The 23,495-nt window shown below is 43.7% G+C and overlaps 1 protein-coding gene across 1 annotated transcript in view; it reads right to left on the bottom strand.

Moving 5' to 3' along the window:
- Window positions 1-13,045: 13,045 nt before the first annotated feature.
- wnt3a (wingless-type MMTV integration site family, member 3A) overlaps window positions 13,046-23,495 on the bottom strand; it is a 15,152-nt gene continuing 4,702 nt past the window's right edge. Inside the window, exons 2-4 of the mRNA XM_042096744.1 lie at window positions 22,203-22,444; window positions 15,351-15,616; window positions 13,046-15,136 (exon numbers count right to left, since the gene is read on the bottom strand). Of these exons, the coding sequence (XP_041952678.1) occupies window positions 14,657-15,136; window positions 15,351-15,616; window positions 22,203-22,444 (988 nt within the window). The 3' untranslated portion in view covers window positions 13,046-14,656. The remainder of the gene's footprint in view (window positions 15,137-15,350; window positions 15,617-22,202; window positions 22,445-23,495) is intronic.

Here is a 23,495-nt window from a genome sequence, read left to right as displayed (position 1 = left end):
CAGTTCATAACCATCAGTCAAGTCCACATACCATGGCCTGTAATCAGGCGTAGATTCTGTCCATGGCAGCTGTAAGTCTCGAGCTGTGGTATTTAGTAATCCAATTCTTCACATCAATGACTGTTCCTTGTCCTCTGTAAAACCTAATGATACAGGTCTGCCCATGTAGGTCTTACAACAGAGGAGAGCATCTACAGAAATACCCCCCAAATAACACACACAAACACACACAGACACACACACACACACACACACACACACACACACACACACACATTTATACACACACACACACACACACACACAGAGAGAGAGCAATCATGCACACACACACACACACACACACACACATACACACACATACACAAGTCTCTCTTTGAGATCATGTTTCATATCAAGCAAGCAAGTGAAATCACTGCCTTAGAAAGTGCCTAGAAATGAATAGATATGAGAATCAGCATCTATTCAAATGAGCTGGCACAGAACTGTGGTGTAAGTCATCAATCTCACAGTTACTTATTCGTCTGGTCATCCAAAGACAAATGGAGGAAAATCCTTGGATTTCTCTCGTGGCCTCACTGGGGAGTTAGGCTGGTCAGGGTGGACTTGAATGGAGGAAGACCGCCAAGGGACAAAACAGGCCTCGCAGTAGGAAGTGGGGCTTGCAGCTCAGTAGGGAACCAGAGCACCCCCCCTGGAGATGTAGCTTAGAAATGAGAAAACCTCCCAGTGAGGGGCTTGAGAACAGCGGGCTCTTGGCGTGAGGGTCCTTGTGTGTGTGTGTGTGTGTGTGTGTGTGTGTGTGTGTGTGTGTGTGTGTCTGCTTGTGCTTGTCAAAAGGATATTATGGCCTCATAAGCAAAAGATGGCCCTTCTGAGGCGAGGCCAATGGTAAGTGGAGTGTGGATCCATAGCAAACCCTCCTCAGAAGGCGAGGGGCATCCATCATAACAATCCTGAGCCGAACAATGGCAATGCCCATATCATGCGCTTCCATTGTGAGCACCAGGAGGGGCACTCGAGACAACAGTGCGTCTGTGAAGAGCACAATGGGCCCAGGGGAGGCCGGGCCGCATGGGAAACCAGAGGGACAGGCGTGGACGCCTCCCCTTCGGCACCCGATCTGCCCGAAGATGCCCAGGGCCAAGTTCCGAGGTGGTGCGGGGCAGGAAACAAACGGAACATTATGACGACAACCCCTGTGGCTGCCATGAGAGGGTCCATGCTGGCTCTACCCATTGGCAAACAGAGTCGCTGGGCACTTTACCCCACGCCTCTCTCAGCAGGGGGCGATGTGGAGCGAGACGGGTTGGGGCACCGGATAAATGAGCCCCACGGTGTCGGCTGCCAATCACTTTTGTGTAGCGATTGTTGGTGGCCTGAAAAGGTCGTTAAGGGGATTTACATAACATTTTCCATGTGGACCATGTAGTCAGATCATGAACTTCCTGGCATGCCTCTTGGAACGCAGAATTTTCTAGGCGGAGTATGGGGATGAGGAGTAGGGCCGAAAGATTAATCGAAATCGAATCGACATCGCAATTTGAACAAATGCAATTAGCTAATCGCAAAGGTTGCAAGTAAGTGTGTAGCTAGCGACTCTGACCTAATGGTCAATACATATATCATAATATGCATTTTTAAATTCATGTTGTCCTTATGTTACAGACAGTCATGCTCATCAATCAGAGGTACCATGCTCCGCATGCAAGCTAATCAGATATAAGCTATTAGATGTAATTTGTATATTTCCATTTTCATCCTTGGATCCAATGTGCAGGTTGATGCATTGCATGGCAGCCTCAGCCATCGGTGTATAAGTATGTGTGTGTGAATGGGTGTGAGTAGTTCATATTTCTATGATATCTTATTGGTAGCCTAATGCTTCATCGCATGTTTTAAATGTATCATATAGTGAATCTTGACCTGAGATATGGCAAGACCACTCGGCCATTGAGAATATCTGAACATAGATCCAACATAAGAAATCATGACTCCAAAAGCCCTGTAGAAGTTCATTTCACCCTCAACTCCCACATCTGTCCACACTTCGCTACTGGGGGATCGAAGTAGTCAAATCACCCACTAGGGGGGGTGACATCAATACGCTACTACTAAAAAGGGAGGCCTTCTGGATACGCTTGACACTCTAGCCCCCAAAGGAATGAATGAGGAATTTGATCTGCGACCTTTTTTGTAGGCTCAACTAGGCCTAATATTTATCAGAGACTCTCTGTACTTTATTGTTTGTATGTCATTGATTGTGTCTAACTGTATCAGATCATTGCTCTCTCAAGCTGTTACTGTGATTTCCTAAGCTAGGTCACATCACTGTGATGTATAAGCTGTGGCCTGTTTGCTTGTTTTTTGCTCTTCTGGACTTATTTTTACGTATCTGGAAGTATTTTATCATTACTCTGTTAAGATAGGCCATGTTACTGTGACTTCTTAAACTAGGTCATATTACTGTGATATAAGCTGTGGCTTTTTTGCTTAACTGTGCCTGTAGTTTATTACCACTTTAAGATTGTCTGTGGCACTATGTACAGTACACAGTATTGTCATGTGACTTTGTCTGCACTTGCACTTTAATGGACACTTTGCACTTTAATGGACACTTTGCACTTTAAGATAATAACCTGTAACAGGTGATTTGTCAGGTGACTTTTTGATTGGTGTGTATGTGCCTTGTCTTCTTGCTGTCTTCATGTCTGAAGAAGGGCATTCAGCCCGAAACGTCACATGTGGTGATTAAAATCTTTTTTATAAGGAGTTTTCAGTGTGCGGACTAACGTCATTTTTTATTAACTTATATCAAAAATCAAATCACATTCTCAATATCAGTCAGAAAAATTCCAATTAAATAATTACTCCAAATCCATCAGCCCTAAGAAGGGCTGTTCTGTATTCTTAATTGTGATACTATCTCCAAATAACAAAATTGTTCAACATTAGAAAAGTAGTAGATCTAAAATATTAGGGGTTGCTTTTCCTTAAGATATGCTTTTCATTTTGCTATGAGATGGGTTATGCAATAAATAATAGTACCTATTTTTTGTACCTAAATGTCAGATATGGCTGACTGACTGCTGAACAGTGATTGTAGGTTGAAGTTTGTAAGTTTCACTTTGGATTTTTATTTATTTATTATGTTTTACTATTTAACCAGATCGTCAAGATTATGCAAAGTGCATAACAAAAAAAAAATCATTCCAGCAGTAATGTGGAAATTTGGGCATGATGCTAGTTCTCCATGACCAGCTAGACAGACATCTCACAATGAATTCACAGAGATACAACACACTCGATAAATATACTATTAAGAAATATACCCCTTTTCACATTCCACATACTGTGTGCCCTGACAAAGGCACTAAATAGTGGATTTGCGTGCCTCAGCCATGTTTATACCTTGATTAAACAAACTCATTGGAGCCAAGGAGAGTGCAATCGTATCCTGTCCCTGGGCTGCCTAATGGCCTGGTATTTACAGCCTGCTGCAGCAGACTCTGCGGAGGCCTGGCTCTGATTAGACCGGCGGAAATCAAAGGCCTCTCCACTTGGCATGGTGGCCTCCATTGTCACTTTGATGGTAGGTGATTTGTAGCCCACCCTCATTCCATTTATTTATTTCCAGTCACAGTTGAAGCGTCCAGGAGACTGACAGGCTGCTTCTGGATTCCCCCATGTGGGATTTGAGAGAGAGAGAGAGAGAGAGAGAGAGAGAGAGAGAGAGAGAGAGAGAGAGAGAGAGCGAGCAGGGGCACTGATGATGCTTTCATTCGGACCTGTCATTGGGACAGATCCCGGTGGTCTGGGTGTGGGTGCTGTTTTAGTTCTGAAGTTGACTCCTCTCCAGGAACTATTACTTAGTGAGTGACACCTCTATCCACAAGGTTTGAACAGGATACTAATCGTTCCTTTTTGGCATAAGATTTCCGCTCGACTCCTATTGTTCAGTCTGTGGTTAGAGCTGTTGACCTGGAAGTAAACTCCTTGAGAGGGAACGTAAACCCACATTCTACATGAGCACTAAACCTAAATGTCACATGATGATTACATAAACTCAAATGCTTATTTTGTTCCTTACCCTTTCAATCCAACAAACTTCTAGTAATTGATGAGTCCCAGTGATCTCTCAGTGTCACTTGAAATTAGTGTTTTGTCTCTAATCCAACATCTGAGCCTCTGTTGCGGAGGCCTTGCGCATATTTCCCGGTGTTGTTTTTAAGCGCACCTGTCTACCTCAGGGCAAAATAAAATACCTCAGTAGCTGCCAGGGCTGCTGTGGCCTCTCCTTTTTCTGGCTGATGCACTCGGTGGTGGTGGTGGCAGCGGCAGCGGTAGCTTGGGGAGCTTGTCTTTTCGCTTTGCTGAACCTCGCTGACAGGCCGGCTGACACTCCTGATGTCACGACAGGTGTCGGAGATACTAGTGAAAGTGGGATTTACAGATTATGTGGAAGATGAATGGAAAGGAGGACCGTCGTAATTACAGAGGATGGTTCTGTCATGGAGAGCTCCTCTTTGTGATGATCACTGAGCCCTTTGCATTGATTGGACCATTGCTACATTTGCCCAAATGACAACCAAGGCTAATTCTATGATAAACTAAAGTGTAGGCACAATGCTCTCTGTATGAGGCCTACTAAGAAAGAACTCTTCATGATGACACATTGGGTTTGTGTGAGGGAGGGCGCCTGTGTGTGTGTGTGTGTGTGTGTGTGTGTGTGTGTGTGTGTGTGTGTGTGTGTGTGTGTGTGTGTGTTTGTGTTCCTGGTGAACGTGTGTGATTTTATATTATGGTTGTCAGCAATTGTGGGACCACCAAAATCTAGCAATTCAGAACAAATGCCATTGGATGGAAATAATGGCACAAAGCAGTGTAAAGTCTCAAATCCTGGTTAAGACCCTCCATCTTTCAAACTAAACTGGATCACACCAAGAATCCATTATCCTTTTATCCTGTTCAGATCCACTAATCCCGAGGCCATTTTCCTTCTTTTTCTCCTTCTCTCCTTTTCTCATCTCAAACAGCAACTGTTTGGTTGTCCGGCAGAGGAACGTTGAGAATTTGTGGGCTCAGTGAAAAGAAAGCAACTATATCTAAGACATGAAGAACAGCTTGATGGAGCCAAGAATGCAACCGAGTGTCTTTAAATCCAGTAATGAGATGTTTAGTGAGCGGATCTGGACCAATTTTACGTGGACATAGATACTAATGAATTCTACAAGAGGACATAGAGAAATATTGTGTTTGGGTGGGAAAGAGCACTTGAGTGGGGACATTTTAAGTTCATTTGCAAAACAGAGGAAGCCAATTGTGAACTTTCATCAAATAAACCGAATTAATCATTAGGGCTTTATATATATTTGCTTCATGCTGCCAGTATCTTTTAAAAACATTCAAGTTTGCGCAGAATAAAAACAGTCTGGATGAATAACATGGTATCAGCAACAGACACTTATTTGCACTGCATTTGGTTCATTTTGTCTCCTGTTTCAAAGCCTGCATGCAATCCTGTAAGATAACATTACCAAATACACACCCACACGTGTGTGCCATGGCCTGTTGAGTGGAGAATGACTGACTGTTTTTGCTGGCTCTTCAGTGGCTGTGTGGAGTGCAATAGTCAAATAGTCAAATGAATAAGGTTTCAGTGAACTGCTCAATATCACACAGACCTAATCTTTTGAAGTTAAATTACTTCTGTGTAGGTAATGCTGATAAACAAATGATGAACAGGTTTGGTCATGTTACCAAATAAAGCTGTTTGTTGTTGATTTTGTTCCCTGTAGGCACGACTTTCACTAAGAATGAAGCCAGTTGTTGATAGATTTGTAATTGTGTCAACATGTATTTGTAATTACCCTTGTAATAACTGAGTAACTACATACAGCAGGTAGGCGAGTGAGAAGAAAGAGATGTCTCCCCCTGTTTTCATTAAACAAACGCTAGCATTCATTTAGCCTACATGCTCCTCTAAAAGGCTGGTTCATTCCTCTCAGCATGAGAGGGGGGCCGACCTGGCCAGCATCAATAAAAACAGCACTAAAATGCAATTACAGTGCTGTGAAGAATGGGACTACTTAGTAATTTGCTGGGTAAAACTGAGGAGATTGCAGGTCTGGGGGGCTTGGAATTCTCTGCTTGCCCAACAGTGTGGGAAAACCAGTGGGAAGGCAGGCACCACCCTTTGTGAAGTAATTACTGGAACTAGCGGAGGACAGCTCCAGTCCCCACTAATGATAACCCCACTCCTCCTCTCCCTCTGCTAGCCACCTTGAAATTGATGCACCCTCCAACACGCAGCCAGCCACACACACACACATACGTGCACACACAGTTTATATTAATGTAGGACTCTCTCATCATTATTTACTTTAAACCTTTTTTTAATGTGTAATATTAGCAATAGTTACTGTATTCACACGACAACAGAATTTTCAACTATAGGGAACTGTAAGGAAAAGGGCTAAATGCTGTTGGGCTATTTTCGTTCCTACACTACACCAAAGATTTTAGGACCGAGGGGGATCTGAGGATTGTCATTACTGAAAGAGCCTGCCCAACACAGCATGAGGTGAAATGGTGACCCCCCCCCCCCCCCCCCACACACACACACACCCTGCCCCTTCCCCCTCTTCCCTCTTGTCGGTATGACCTCTAGGCAACCTCTGCCCTTCCTCCCCTCCCTTCAGCTGAAGCGAGCTTCTCTAAGTGCAGCTCACCTGTCTGTGTCAGGCCCGTTATCAGTGTCATCTGGGCAGGTAGGTACGGTCTTGCTGTGGAGCAGTGATTACGGCTCAGGGTCTGGAGCTGCTCCTCCTAGGCAATGACACGACAGGCCACTGTCTACCACGCTCATGAAAAGGTTCTTCTTCTGGCATGAAAAAGGCAAAAAGGCATGAAAGCAAATCTGAATGCGAATAACAACACAAGTGTACGTGAAGGATACTGTATGGTGATATGGTTATATCTCGTTATTGTTCTCAAAATGTGCTCATCAGCACTCTGGTTATATCATCTCTCCAAGTATTTTCCTACTCGTTTTGGAGTCACATTTCTGCATGTTCTGTTCTGGAGATTGTAGACATGTAGCTTGCAGAGTGACTTCACAGAGAACTGTGGTGTGTGAGAACCAGTGAAATATTACAGAATTTCAAATACATTATTGAGACTGGAATGACTGCAATGACAGCTGTCAGTGTTCTAATCGCCATGGTGATCTACTATGCAAACTGTTGTGCTTGCCTTCATGGGGGAAGCTGTTTGATGATGCTTGATTATCTTTGGCTGTATTGATACATATGTCTGTGAAGTGAGACATGGCGTCCCCCCTTGTTCTACTGTGTAACCTGAACTGTTGACAGCGAGTCACCCTCCTTGTGATCTCTTGCCTTGTCGTTTGGCCTTATTAGTCAGGTGAGTGGCTCTGTGGATATTCTGTTCATTTGTACCTTGAGGGAAGGAACGCACACCTCTGCCCTCCCTCCATCCTTTTGCTTTGGTGTGAGCAGCCACCCTTGCTCTCATCTTCTCTCTCCCTCTCCCTCTCTCTATCTTTCTCTCTCTCCCTCCCTCCCTCTCTCTCTCTCTCCCTCTCTATCTCTGACTAATGTCCCCTTGTAAGCACAAAGGTGGCAAAATTCTTTTGTTCACCCCAACAATACAAACAAGCACTTCAAACAAAGTAAGAGTACTTCACAGGTGCCGTCACACGCTCATGATGATGGGTCTCCCCTCGGGAGAGGCAGGCTGATGACCTGCCTCAGTACCTGCAGGTGACACCAGCACAGGTGGCTGAGCTGCGCAAGGCTTACGTATTTGGGACTCTCCCAGCTGTCGCAGACTAGAGGGGAGGGAGAGCCTTTAAATGATAGCTGTGTGAGACTTTTTATGCTGTGTGTTTCCATGACAGGCCATCCAAGAATGTGGTTGTCTCTATTTAGTATGTCACAGAAGGTATTGCAAAGTGTCCTATTTTTACAGATTATAACTAGAATTATTATCAGTTAATTTCACAGGGCAATAAAGTAAACATGTACATTTCTGCTTTGATGTTGGGCACAGCAATATATTATATAGAACACCATTTGTAGTTAAAAGTCCTTTTCTTTTAACTAATGTTTACATCAGGACAGTCCATAAAGTTTCAGAAGCACAGTGGGTAATGGGGTTGTGGTGTAAAATGTTGTGTGGAGAAGTGGAGAACCTGCTTCTGCTAGGTCAGAGAAAGCCCTTGGCTCTGAACTGACATGCACACGCACATCAAAACACTCACTTCAAAGTCTTCCTCACAAAAAAAAAAAAACCTCACACTACAGAGGCCACTCTCAGAGTCCTGGCCATCCACCGCCCTGTAAAGCAGCAACACTTTGACCCGAGCTGCACCAGCTCGTCTAGAAATCTTTCACACAGTTCAGTGCGCTAGTCTTGAAAGAGAATAATTTTAATGTGTGCACTTCTGCAGGCACGCCTAATACTTCATATTCTGGTAATGTCTTTTGAGACATTTATTTGTATGCATCATACCAGTCATAATTATGTGTCTGTTCTACATGCATATCCAGTCGGAGCTCTGTGTGTAATGGAGCAATCTGCAGAATGCAGTGCTTTCAGATCCTCAATGACGGGTTTACACTTTATAAATATACAGGGATACAGAGGATTACATTTAATGTAATGTTATAATTTAATGTTTCTTTCGGGAATCTGGTATCACTGATGTGGAAACATCTTTATGTGTGGCAACAGAAGCCCTCAAAGGTGTGTTAAATATCACACTGACAGGTGCTTTTGACTGATTATGTGTCATTTTTTTATTGCCTTAGAAATGACGTACAAGCTGTTCACGTTGCCACCATAGGTGAGGTGTCTAAAAAGACAAATAAAATTGCTAAAAACACATAGCTGAATGGTGGCAAATGACCTCTCCTGTAGTTATTATATCTAGTTGTTTTCAGTTAATCCTAACTCTACGTGTGAGAGCCATGTGCTTTTATACAAACATATCTAAATTGATGAGCCATCAAAACAGACCATACAGTCAAAACATTGCATTCGTGAGGTGCTTTCCACATAAGAGAGACAGCTTAGCATCTAAAAACATGTACATGTAACGCTGTTGATTTCAAACAGTTCCAGTGCTACCCACCAGAATATGCTCTTCTTTCTTTGCCATTGAAGTGAAATGTGCTCCTTGATGTACAAATTATTTGACAACTTTAGGAAAAAAGTATATATGAATGTACAAAAATGTTTGTCACAATTATACACCAAAAGTTTTATGGTGCATTTCTAGGAATCCAGTCATGATGTGAATATGTAGGAGCTAACTTTGAAACTGAGAGATCAAAAGCCTCTGGTTGAGCAACACAAAAGAACTGTTTGAGCAGAAGTGTGACTTGAGTATTTTTTTTCTGTTGTTGTTGCTGTTTCTCTGGCCATTCCACATTGCGTAAGAAGCGCTTTGTATTTGGGCTCTGTCTCTTCCTTAGAGGGGAGACAGGTTTATTGAAATGCACAGAGACTCCATTGTAACAACCCGGTGGACTCCTCTCCCTCTCCAACAGGAGCAAATTCAAGACATAAAAAGGAGGCGGAGGACACTGATTGCTATTAGGCCCATTGTCTCCTATTTATATGGTTATTGGGTGGTGCCTCTTGGCTGGCTGACTGTGTCAAAGTTCTCACACTCCTGGTGCCATCTCCCACACTGGCTGGGGTTGCCTCCTATAGCAACTATCTGCTAACAATGCGTATCTCACATTGGTGACAGGCTTGTTTGGTGGGTTTGCTGGATGGAAGGGGGACAATTTCCTTCAGCCCAAGGACAGCGGAGGCTGTTGGGCCGGGTTTCTGTTCACCCTGTGAATTGCCTTGTGCTTTTTTTTGTGCGTCGGTTTCTCCCTCCGTCTGTGTGAAAGGGGTAAGGTTGCTGAGGTTATTGTCAGTTGGTGACAGGAAGCCCTTCAACCCGAGAACCACCACGCATCTTCTTCCTCTGGGGCTGGTAGTGCCAGACGCCGAGAGGTACTTTTTCTACAGGTCGTGTGCTGGGGTGATACTAGGATAGCATCAACCTACAGGGCCTGGTTGCAGCCACACCATTCCAAACATTCATGCCATAATTTCTCTTTCATAAAAAAACATCTAAAATCTCTTTTTTTCTCCATTGACAAATCTATATAGGAATGGATTTGTTTCTCCTTTAGCATAATCCAGTTCTTTTTTTATTCGTATGCATTCTGATGGACCACCATAGTGTATAGACTTTGCCAGCCATTTGTGTCAATGGGTGTCCCAACTGCTGCTCCCAAAAGCTCAGCGTATGAATGCCAACGGCATGACTGGGCTGCAGGCATAAATGGGAACAGACCCCTGTGTACCCAGGAGGGGGTTGTGTGTCAATATATTTTAGGATGCTGCTGTTAGATAGTTCATCCCGGGCCACTGGTTGGGACATTGTAAGGGGATGAATGAGTTATCAGGGGTCCCGGCTCAGCTGTAGTGTTGGTGGGCCCTATTCATGTCAGACCAATAATGTAGTGCAGTCAACTCTGCTCTGCTTAGCGTTCTTTCGCTACTAGCCTACACTCACTTGGGCAGCTCCCTCTCATCTTTTTAAGGGCTCAGAAGCCCCTCTGCGGCCTCTCAAAAGAATCAAATTATTATTAGGAACATGGACTCTTTTTTTTTTTTTTAGGAAATCCACAGAGAATGACAGCATTGTCCCATATGTGGACTGTTCCCAGCTTTTAAATGTAATGACTGACGTCTTTTCCAGATTTTAATCTGGCCCATTCTTTATGTTTTCCTGGGCTCTAGAATCTGTCTGGTCCCCTGTCTTATCCCTGGTCAGCAGGGGTGAGAACCTATAAAGGCCAGTCACAATAGTGACTTTCGAGATCTCAAAAGACTAGAGATTATGTTTATTCAGTGTCAATTGAACTTTTGTGGCCTTTAGTGGGGACAGAGTTCTGAAAGTAATTGATGTTGCTTGTTTCCATTCCCATAAAGGGTATAGATATAAGATATAAGTTGTATGTCTATGGAAACCAACATGTTCAAGTGCATAATTTTAGTGAGGAGAAGAATTGCATTTGTACATCCTTTATAATAGTCTTGTTATTGATAGACACATAGATGCAGTGACCTCTAAGGAGAATTGTTTTCCAAAAAAAAAATGAAACATGAGACTGCCTGTAGAATTTATATAAATAAATAAATAAATAAATTGTGATCTCACTGATTTTGGAATTAAATGTAAGAGAATATACCCTTCTGAAAAACTAATTCTTACAATTAATGTGGTACTAATGGACGTTTAAGTGCAAATGGACATGGAATGGAATGAATGAAATGGAATAAAAAGCAGTATTACTCAATGGTAGAGCCAAACAATTGTTTTTGGAGTAACAATAACTATTACTATTACTCACATGAAGGTGTCTCATGATGATCTAATGCAGTCATGTTGTTAAGAGCCACTTAACAACAACCTATATTTTGGAAGCCAGCCAGAGATCAGAAAAAAACTGAAGGCTGGATTCGAGGGACCTACTACAGCCCTGATCCAGTTGCCATATTTATGAGCAATTGATGGAAATAAGCCTGAGTGAGTTTCATAGATTTTCATCAATCAGAACTGTGCAAGACAAACAACAGATGACTTTCTCACCCTCTATTTCACATCCTTCTCTTTTGGTGTTGTTCTTACCTGGTGTTGAAGTATTACATGAAAAAAAGAAAGCGATGATAAAAAGTCCAGGCAAATATATTTGTTTTTTGTTTTTATTTTGTTATAAAGTTAACATCTATAGCTCTATTGAAGACACACAGTGTGGTCTGTTTATTGTCAGTAAAGAAAAAAAATGAAACAAAAATATGCACAAACAAAAACTGCATTGAGGTAAAACTGTTACAGTGCTACACAGGAAAAACACTGTCCAGAAAAGGATCTTTGTCAGCAAATATATAATCTTCCTAATATATACATTTCTGGTAAAATAAATAATACAAAATCAGACTTTAAAAATCCATAGAAACACACAAGTAATTCATACAAAACTTTGGATTTAACGACCATGCACATAATGCAAATCGATGTTCAGAACACATAAAACATAACACAAGCAATGGCTAGGCATATGGAGACAACATAGAGCACATATGGTCTGATATGATATTTCATAATGTCAAGAGTTGATGTCTGTTCAGTAGTTTGTTCAAAGTCGGTAAATAAGGATGTAAAACAACATCTTACAATTAGTAGTAGTGGGATTGGGTCTGACAAACGAATGAGTAGATAATTGTTGTGGGCTCTAAATGTTTCAGACATGCATTAGGCCCATGGATATGGCATGTAGTATACCTATGGTTACACAACAGTCTCACACAGTTGACAATACTGTTACATTTTATTTAGTGCTGGATGTATATACACCAATGTCTGGAAAGTTTAAGGTTCCTGTTATGAATGACATACACCATGAGAGGATTCTTTGTTTCTAGTGCACCTCTCATTTGTAATACAAAGTTAACTGAGTAGAGAACGCTGTCATCTTGAAAAATGTGAATATAAAATCATTTTACAGAGATTTTCTCTTGATCAATTGCCATAAAAGAACAGTATAATGCTAATACTTAAAAGGGATATTTCTTAGAATAATTTAAAGTAGCATATGGAAGGATGCTTAATCAAATGAGAATCCTGATTTGTCAAAGCAATCAGTAGTTTTCAAAAGCCTTCCAAAATGCTTACCCAGTACATCTGAAGAACATGTATTTCCCAAACATTGTGTAATAGTGACACTAGATTTGAGTGATAGTGACAGTGTCATTACATGTATGTTATGCCTATTTGGATATCATATAGCTATATGAAAATTGAATTAGTAGAAAACTTCACATTTTAGTTCAAAACTATAGCTACACAGCATCTTTCATAGAAAGAAGAAAATGCACAAACACAAAGTACACACACACACACACACACACACACACACACACACACACACACACACACACACACACACACACACACACACACACACACACACAGTTAATTCATTAGCAGCATTTCATGGTTGGAATTTCAATGGTGCTGCCATTGATAATTTGGGTGCATGAGGATTGTTAATGCTTTCCTGAGCAGTCTAACAAGTCCAGAATTCTAATGTTGGTTATTGATTGATATGTATGAAATGGGTACAGCAATGGTTCAGAAATACATTACATAAAAACATTTGCTTGATAAAAGTTTGAAGTTATTAGTGTAGCATCATTGTCACTATTCCACAAATTTAGTAAAACACAGTGGATTTTGGAACACCACTAATACTGATTACATTTCACAACCACAAAGAGGTTGTCTTTTCTCCCTCTCATGAAGTGCCAGTCCTTCCCTCAGATCATTATAATTCCCTGATGGGCTTTCATTCAACCTGAATGTCAGGACACTTGCCTGGACAGCAGCCAAAGTAAAGTAGCCTACTTAATACAGGATCAATTTAGTATTGGGCATTAGGCAAAAGTATTTTTATGCATCTGAACCAAGCTGTTAAAATAAAGGGTCCAAATAATCTCATAAGGAGGAGATTGTTTGTTGGTTGTTGTACTTATCAGTAAGACTTAGCTAAGCTAAGGTAACGTAAAAACAAAGACACAACAAAAGCCATCACATATGACACATGTGCACATGTGCATGGAGTCATGCAGTTAAAGTAAATATATACTGTACATACAGCAGACACAGAGACAGACACAGAGAAAGACACATACAAATGCATGCACACAGACTGACAGACAGACAGACACACACACACACACATACAGAGAGAGAAACAATGCAATAACACTACATTCGCTCAGGTGCAAGTGCATTCTTACCAAAAGGTTAGTAAAAAGCTAACACTATTCTCGACACAGAGACACTCACTCACTCAGTCAACATGTTTGATAACACTCACATAGGTAAAATGAGTACATTATGCTTTCTGTGTAGTCTTTAAGCTAACTCTAATATAGTTGCACCTGTCGAGAACTACCTTGTACTCACAAAAAATATTTCATACAGAAAAAAAAGCATATGTGCTTTGAGTACCTTTCAGTATTGAAATGGAACTTAAACTGTCACTGATGGTTTTGACAAGAGATGTCACGTTGTCAGTGCATTTTTCATCAACAGTTTTTAGATCACAGAGGCTATGCGACAATTGTAATATGTCTCCCTGTGTTCGAGGCCCATTCTGTCCAGGTGACTTCTACTTGTCCGAGGAGTACAACACCCTTATTATCCTTATTCACGTTTCATTTACTCAAACATGGTATGGTTAGAATGAAGCCATGCCTTGTTCTCAGAGAGAAAGTTGCAAAGCCTACAGAAAGTCATGTCCTTCCATGATGTTTCAGCATCACATGACCAACAGGACCATGGAGGTGAGTGCCTGGTCCTTGGTGGGTGACTCCACGGAGTAGTAAGCTTAACTTGACCAGTGTTTGTCTGTCTTTCTTTTTATCCACACAAATCTCATCCTAATGTCCCCTGGGTGTTTGACGCCCTCGCTGTTTTGGTGGACAATGAAGTTTGGTTTTGGTCAGTAGTAGGGAGGGCCGCGCTGTGCCTTGCCAGGCTATGCCTTTTTACGGCTCATTATTTACAGGTGTGGACGTCATACACGCGCACACACTCCTGGCAGCTGACGTAGCAGCACCAGTGGAACACACAGTGGCACTTCTCCTTGCGCTTCTCTGTCCGGGTGTTGTGGCCCCGGCCACAGCAGAGCAGGTCGCAGCCGTCGATGCCGTGCGAGGTCAGGTTGCAGACGCGGTCCCTGGTGCCGAAGGAGCCCGTCTCTGGGTTGGGCTCGCAGAAGTTAGGCGAGTTCTCATAGTAGACCAGGTCACGGTCGGTGGGCGGCTTGAAGAAGGTGTACTTGGGCCGCAAGGTTTCCACCCAACCGCGCGACTCCCGGTGCTTCTCCACCACCATCTCCGAGGCGCTGTCATACTTGTCCTTCATGTAGTCGCCGATCACCCGGAAGTCAGGCTGGGACCACCAGCACGTCTTCACCTCACAGCTCCCCGACAGGCCGTGACACTTGCACTTCAGGTACATGTGGTCAGTGATGGACTGAGGGGGGGGGGGGGGGGGGGGCAGAGAGATGAGGCAAAGGTCAAAAGGCTAGAAATGCTGATAACCTGTGACCGAATGCAGAATACACATCTCACAACGTCTTGCATTTTTTGAGCAATAACAATGATACGGAAGGAAAAACATTTGAATGAAACAATCTCAAAAAGACACACTGTCTAAAGTCCCATCCCAGAATTGATCTAAAGCTCACCACCCGTCCAGCTTCGTTGTTTTGCCGGTTCATGGCCGAGCGTGCGTCTGGCCGGTTCTCCCGGGCGTCGGCGAACTCTCGGGACACCATACTGCCGAACTCCACGTCCTCGCTGCAGCCTCCCCACTTCCAGCCCTCCCCGGGCGGGCCCTTGTGCCGCGTGTCACAGCCGCAGATGGTGGCCGACCCCTCGGCGCAGGCGCGCGTCACGGCGAAGGCCACACCAGCAGAGGCGATGGCATGCACAAAGGCAGACTCTCTGGTTGCTGGATTGGTAGAAAGGCACAGGAAAAACAATAAGGTCAATTAAGTGCATGCATGAACCTCCAGTTACACCACATTTACAAACCAAAAGCACAGTAAACAAATAACATAATCTACAAGATTAGTCTGTCATCATCATGAGTTGTGCCCATTTTTTACAAGTGAGTGGGCCTGTATACCATGCATACCAAACGTGGAATGTGGACTGAGACAACAACTTGTAGATATGTAACCATCCATGGGCACAAACATCAAGAGAATTATGAGGGAAAAAGTACCAAACAGTAGCACTGACATGTGTCTGTTCACTGCCGCTTTGTTTGCACAAGTTCTGTTGAATCTAGGTCAAGGTGTTCAAGTGCAGTCAACCCTCTTACAGTAAGCCAAGAACCTTAGAAGTTCTGACCGTTAGAATAGCGACTAATACCTGGTAAAAAGGTTGGCCTAGACCACTAGATATACTGATAAAATCCCATAAAGCTTGGAACGCCCTTGCCTGCTCATTTTAGCTTTCTAATTCATTAGGTCTGGGGGCGGGAGATTTTCAGAGAAGATCAGCGCAGTGTTACAGTGCCCAAACTTACATGCTCAAACAAAGTCTGGAAAAACTAGAAAGAAAATGGCACTTAATGCAAATCTCCTTGATATTGTTTTAAAATGACAGCTACCATACTTTTGACCCCCATGGCCTTATGACCTGCTAGCAATGAGACAGAAGCCTTCACCTTACTCTCTCCTGTCACCACACTAAATAAAGTTGCCTTATATGCCCCCAAAAACTGGTACATATTGATGCATAACTTTACTTCTGAATTTAGTTCCTTGATCATATCATCTATGGCACCCATTCTTCACTCTTCTTTGACAAGTGACAATTACACATGTGAAACTATTTGGTGATGCTGAATGCCTTAAAATAGCAGTCATTATATGCCTTTTCAAAAGTATTACAACTTTGGCAAATGAATATCCTCATCCAATTTCGAAAAAATCCTTGAGAAGACCTAATGCTTTTCCACAAAGAAATGAAAATCAACAAGATTTTCAATTTGTTGCAATGCAGATGACAACCAGTTACTTATCTATAAAATCTAGTAAAATATACTGTACATCTAGCTTGGCTAAGCCTGTTATGACAAGACTTCATGTTCCTTAACTAAGATAAAAACTGAGATGAATGTCGACCCTAAATATCTGTAAAGCACACTGGCTGGTCACACTAATCCTTTAAGTGAATTGTCAATGTTAAGATAGCATCTAACATTACTGTCAGGTAATGTTCCATGTTGGGAAGGCCTGTCTTTGCTATTTGCTCTTTGCAGTGTTAGCCTCGCTAAGTTGTGGTTTGGCGGTGTCAGCTCCGTGCCCTCATAGTGGTGTTGGTTCAGCGTAAATCATCCCTGAGTAAGGCAGCCTCAGGCCTATTCTTCTGAAGACCTCCCATATATCATGCCAAGCAACCCCTCTCTTTGTTCCTTTGATGTCTGGTCATGATGCCATGACTTGTTAACCTGTCTCATCACCTGTTTTCTCCTCTTACGCCATTATGTTCTACCACCACAGTGTAAAAATGCCCTACGTATAAAAATATACAAACTTAGAAGGCGTAAACCATGACTTGTTCTGTCCCATAAGCTGGTTAGATATTTTTGCCCTGGCTCACAGCTTTGTATGTAGAGGCTGTCATTTTGACTAAATTAGGAGAGCTATGGCTCTGTATGGAATAGCTGACATATGAGTCAGTGGGGCTCAGGCATATCCAAAGAGATGACAGCACGGGCAGGTTAATGATGGATCTGTTTTTGGGCTTTTTTGCATTTATTGAGATAGGACAGTGAATAGTGACAGGACGCAAATGGGAGAGAGAGATGGGATTGGGAAATGATTGTGGGTTGGATTTGGACCTGGGTCTCCATGCGCACCTGGATTCAGATGTGGTATGGATACTGCAACCGCTTGTGCCGCAGCTCAACTACCAGTCATTTTGCAGTTCAAATGAAAACTTTTCAAGTGTTGGGTAATAGCCTCATTACCCATGACTAAGACATACCTTTCCTGAGGTTTTTTGTGGATAGTGAAATGGTGTTTAGTCATAAGGTGATAATTAATTCTAAGTTGCATCAATCAAAGTTATTCACTATGATTCACTATTCGCTTTTATTTCATTTCAATCCAAATGCTATTGTTTGCCGCCAACATTTTCTATGATGACATGGCAGAGATTGGCGAGGTTTTGACGATGTAAACTTCTGGATCTTGTGCAGTCTTGCACAGTGAAAGGGAGAGAGAGCAGCTAGAGGACCCGCTGGAGATGGAGAGGGAGATGGAGAGAGAGAGAGAGGGAGACAGAGAGGGAGAGGGAGAGGGAGCGAAAGAGGGAGTGCAAGAGCGAGGGAGGGAGAGGGAGAGAAAGAAGGAGACGGAGAGGGAGAGAGAGAGAGAGAGGGAGCGAGAGAGGGAGAAGGAGGGAGAGAGAGAGAGAGAGAGAGCTCCCTAAAGCTTCATTTATAGCAGGTTTCAACTAGTAGTAGAAATCAGGGGCACAGAGGGAGGTGAGGTGAGGCAGACTGACTACTGGCATCTTCCACCCCCAAACCCCAGCGCTTTCACAGTTCATCCAAGCTCTATGGATATTTGTCTTACAAGTCTGTTCCTAAACAGTCAACATTATGGATTTGTGTTCTTTTGAATGGAGGCCAATGATTATATTTAAGCATATGATTAAAACAATCAAGGTCAAAGCATTATTGAACTGGTCGATTCAATACAATAAAAGAGGAAATAATGAAAAACTGTATTTTTCTTTGTTGTTCTGATAGCACATATCCTTTGGGGTAAGGTTCTGTCTTTCCCAGCCCTGGTCTTGTGGTCACTATGGGGTGTGAATTGTCTGAAAGGCCACCATTCAACTTCAATTTAAAACCACTCAGTCACTCACTTTTTATTATCAGGAAGCCAATAAAGTGTGGGTCAGTTCCTTGTGGCCGGCCGACAATGACGCTGCACAGCGGAGGGACGGCTAAGAAGGGACCGGTGGGGGCGCAGGGAGGAAAAGCAGATTATCGGGGCAGATGAGAAGAAAGAGAGGGACAGAAAGACCCCCCCCCCCCCCCCAAAAAAAAAAACGAGATGCCACCTTGGGACAGGACGAGGCATACCTGAGAAAGGAATGCAACAGGGAGCCTGATTGGTCTGATTGCTTGTGACACTAACTCGCACCTCCCTTCTGACCCCTCACCCACCCTCTGACGCTCTTAGCCGGACCCTTGCATGGCGAGTCGCCCATATTACCTGCTGAGGGCTTGAATCCCCCATTGTGCAGCCACTGTCACGGCGCGTTAGCCCCACAAAGGCCCCAGATATTTTATATGAAATTTGCCCTCACCAGTGATTAGTGAGGACCAAGTTAAGTCATAGCAACAGAGAACTATGCATTGGTTGGACCTTGCTTGTCGGCAGACGGGGAAATCCCTATTCAGATGCTTTAATAAAACAATCTAAAGGGCGTGTGAATGGTGAAAGGCGCTTTCTCTCTGGCTTAATCTCATGGTTGCGGAGATATTGTGCTCCGAGCAGAGCCCAGCAGGGAGTGGGGCTAAGGTCCCCCCATCAACTCCATTTACCACACCCCCTCTTTCTTTCTTCAGCAGAGTTAATGATATACCGATGTGCTGGCCTCCCCCCAGCATGAAGAAACATGCATTTTATGAAAAGCAAGGAGCTCTTAGCACATCCTAAATTGTAACAGTTTCTCCTCTCCAGGTCAGAGGTCATTGGCTCCGTGACCTTTGCTGGGTGAGTTTAACTCAGCAGTGAGGGCCTTGAAATGGAGCTGCTCAGCACTTTCTCTCAGACCTGGGCCTGCGTCCAGATCCATTTGCTAGCTATGACCGGGCCAGACCCACACTTTCTAAATCTATGTTCACTAAATAGTTTAACAAAGTTTAATTTTAGTTTGATATTTACGTTTCCACTAGTGTACCAGGGATTCATTTTTAGTTGCCACTCAAATGATGTGAAATAGAAATCTTCTTGGAATGCATGTTTTTTTTTTTACCACTTATGTGAGTTGCAAAGAAAGTACTAAGTTATAAGGGAAACAAAAGATAAGTAACAATTCTAACTCTAAGGCCTTTCTAAGTGTCTTCTGTTGTACTCAGTAGGCCCTCAGAATCCACTGGCACCTAGAGAACACCTGCACAGGCTCCCCTTTCATCCTGTGCGGATTCCAAAGGGCCGTGTTTTGACACTTTGGTTAATGTAAATTAATGAACGCTGACGCAGACACTGCCGCGGGCTGCCTTGTGGAACAGACAGACAGGGAGAAGCGGGATGAGGCAGGGAAGAACCTGCCAGCTTCAAACAAAACCAAAGATACTACTGCCTTGCTTCCTTGGCCCGGCTGTGCCCACACTATCCTACTCCTGTTGGTCAGGTTTTGTGTGTGGCTTATGCCTGTTGGTGTCAGCATTCAGATAAGGGACCCGCACTAACTTGGGACACCATTGAAAATAACTCATCGCAATGGACAGATTCTGTTTCTTCTATTCACCTGTCCATTATTTCTCTTAAAAAAATCACAAATGGCAAATGATGGCTAAAGCCTCTTGCTAAAGTATGTGAAATTCTGAATAAGAACGAGAGAAAGAGTGAGAGAGGTAGGAGGTGAAAAAAAGGGCGTGATCAATTGGATATTTGTCAGAACCTGCACCAAAAATATGACTTAAAATGCTGTCATGTTTTCATGATGCATAGTTTCCACACAAGGTTTTTTTTTTTTCTGAAAATGACCGCATTATAATTAACATACCGCGAGATATGATTCCACTCTTCACTGTCTGCCGCTCAGAGCACTCCTTGACACTTCAGCAGATTCAGCATCTTTGATCTCCCGCTAAGTAAGCAACAGCGGCTCTCTCATGGGACCTCCGCACAGGACTGCGCTGCCCCGAGGGCCTCAGGCCTGCGACAGGCCAGAGCCACTGCTTCCTCTTCTGGAGGAACGTCCTTCACATAACTTAAGCCAAGAGATTGGCAGTAATGGGCCCACAGACAGGCGTTAAGTCCACTGTCCCTTTTCAGGGCCCAACAAAAAGGTCGTGAGGAAACAAACACACATCCGTCTGCGGCGACAGACAAACAGACACGGCCGGCGGGACAATTGCTGATATGTCGGGGCCCGAGCTGGAGCGTCCATCAAACGAAATGGAATTCAATAAGAGTTACTCCTTCTAAGCCCTCTCCAAATGATCTGAGGGCCACAGTCACACTCACCACCCCTTGACAAAGGCACTTAATCCGGCCGCTTTGACCTCTCCCACTATTAAGGGCCTCAGTGACCTTAATCCAATCAAAATGATTTACTAAAGCTGCCTGGACCCCAGAGATGGGCTCCGTTCCTCCTCCTTCCACTCTTGGCTCCTGCAATCTGGGCTGGAGGGAAGCGGTGGGGGAGAGGCAAGGCTATTTGCACCACAATGGGCCGGGGCTGTGAACCCCTATCATTACCCACCTACTTGAGCTCAAGCCTTCTCCATCAATGTAACAATTGCTCAAGAGTTTATTAAAAGCAATTGCCCCAACTAACCCCACCTCCCGCCACAGTAAACATCAGTCTTGCCCCAGACTGCTTGACAGGTTTAGGCCCCCCTCTTCCTTCTTTGCATCCCTCTTTTCCCTTGCTGGTTACTCATTGCAAAGGGGGCATGCAGTCGTCACATGCCAGAGGCACAGTGACAAACACACTGGTATTTACAACAGAGAAAGGTCCTTTTTTCAGGTGACAAGGACAGACCTGAAACCAGACAGGGACGATGTTGATTAGACACCTAGCTACCCTTCCACTTTCAGGGTGTGTATTGCAATCAGATGACATTTTACACAAAGGTTTAAGAAATGAGTCTCTGTAGAGAGAGAGAAAAAAAGAAGAAACAATTTCAGCCCCTCCTTACTCTGATCCTAGTCCCTGCTCAGGCTTGCATTATGAACAATTACCAAAAAATCTGCAATTGATTAAAGTCAAGCACGGCTCATTCTGATATTCACCCCAAACCAAATCTTCACGGGTGAGAGAAACTTTTGGGATGGGGAACTGGTGGTGCCTGAACGACTCGGGAGGTATTTCCAATGGAAGAGGAACAATAGCTGGGAATTCCCTTTCGGAGAGACCAAGGGCCTCCGCCCTTGCTATGTACATACATCGCCTCATCAACTCAAGGAGGTCATAGATCAGTGTATCTGTCAGAGTGTGTTTATTTGAGTGTGTATTTGAGTGTGCCAAATGCTTGGTGTGAAATGTTTAAGGCTGTTAGAAGAAATTACATGTCATAACTTGGAGGCTGCAGAAGCCAATCTTTGATAGTACGGGCTGGTTATTTTCAGTGATGTGTCAAATACTATGTAGACATACCACACATTTGGGCATAATGCTGTACTTTGCCATGCAGTTGATGTTCATCTTAGGAAAAAAACCTCCAGAATGTTCGATGTGTCTTGTGGTAATGTTATATTCTATGAACAGCTGCTAGGGACCTTATTCAAACATTCTTTCTCCACCATACATTCGTCGTTGCCACACAGCTTGGCTACCTTTGTCCAGCACCGGTCCAAAGATGGCCAGGTTGTCGTTGATGGTGGTGCAGTTCCAGCGCCGGCCGCGGAACTGATGCTGGCACTCCTGGATGCCCATCTTCACGCCCTCGGCCACGCTGGGCATGATCTCCACGTAGTTGCGGCAGAAGCGCAGTTGCTTGGGCACCAGGCCGGGGATACTGCCGCACAGGATGGGCTGAGTGCCCAGCGACGAGTACTGGTGGCCCACCGCCAGGGACCTGGGTGGACAGGACAGGTAGAGGGGGGCACAGAGGGGCGACGAGGGTTAGTAACAGGTGTGTCATGGTACATCTAAACATCTCTCTCTCTCTCTCTCTCCATTTCCCTCTTTCTATATCTCTCTGTTTCTCTGTCTCTGTCTCTCTCTCTCTCGCTCTCTCTCTGTCTGCTGTCATTTTGATGTGTGGATTTCAAATGCAGCCCTCCTCACTCCTCCGGTTAAGCTGTCCCACTGGCTGACATGAAAGACCCAGGTGAACCACAAGCAATTTATAGACCAAAGGTTCACAGTGTGTGGGGAAGGCACCTTGTTATTACAGGCCACCGCCATCGTCTCAGTGTCCACACGAGCAGCGGGCCGCTGGGCTTTGAGTAATGAGACGGTGAACATTAGCCTGGCTTAGCATCAGAGGATGCTTGAGTTATATCATTCTGAACCTGGCTGCCCTTTGATGGCTCTAAGCAGGGATGGAGCAAGTGGAAACACGTTTTGTGTTGGTTTCCAATTATACTGTTGTGCCTCTGCTTGGTTGCATTCTGACAGAGTGAGGCTCACTGGAGGTAAGAGGAGGCCTCTCGCTCGCTGACTCTGGTATGTCATCATCAGACTTTTGTCAGGTGTGATGTGTTGCTTGCATTGTGTCAAATGCAAACAAACGGTCCATGATAAGTCATGCTGAGTCTATGATTGCCTTAACATAACTAAAGAAAGAACCGCTCATGTAGTACTCAAACATACATCAAAGACATGCAGGGAGCTGTAAAGGTGACAACATATTTAACTCTAAGGAGAGAAAAGGCAAAATTACGAAACTCATACAGTTGAGACCTCATCAATCAATATTAAATCTAAAAACATAACCAAGCAAACCTGTTCAATATGAGTTAAGGCAATTGTGTGTGGCCACTCGACTACAACTTGAAAGACTTGTTCTGTTGTTATGTTATTCTGTTGTATACCCCAAAATTTGACAGTTTAACAGATATAATGCACATACCAGTGTATAAATAAATGCAAACTGATGCCATCTCTCAAATTTACTGTATGTA

This window comes from Alosa sapidissima, chromosome 1 (genome assembly GCF_018492685.1).
Source record: "Alosa sapidissima isolate fAloSap1 chromosome 1, fAloSap1.pri, whole genome shotgun sequence".
In the NCBI taxonomy this organism is placed as follows: domain Eukaryota; kingdom Metazoa; phylum Chordata; class Actinopteri; order Clupeiformes; family Clupeidae; genus Alosa; species Alosa sapidissima.
This window is presented reverse-complemented; position numbering and strand designations above follow the sequence as displayed.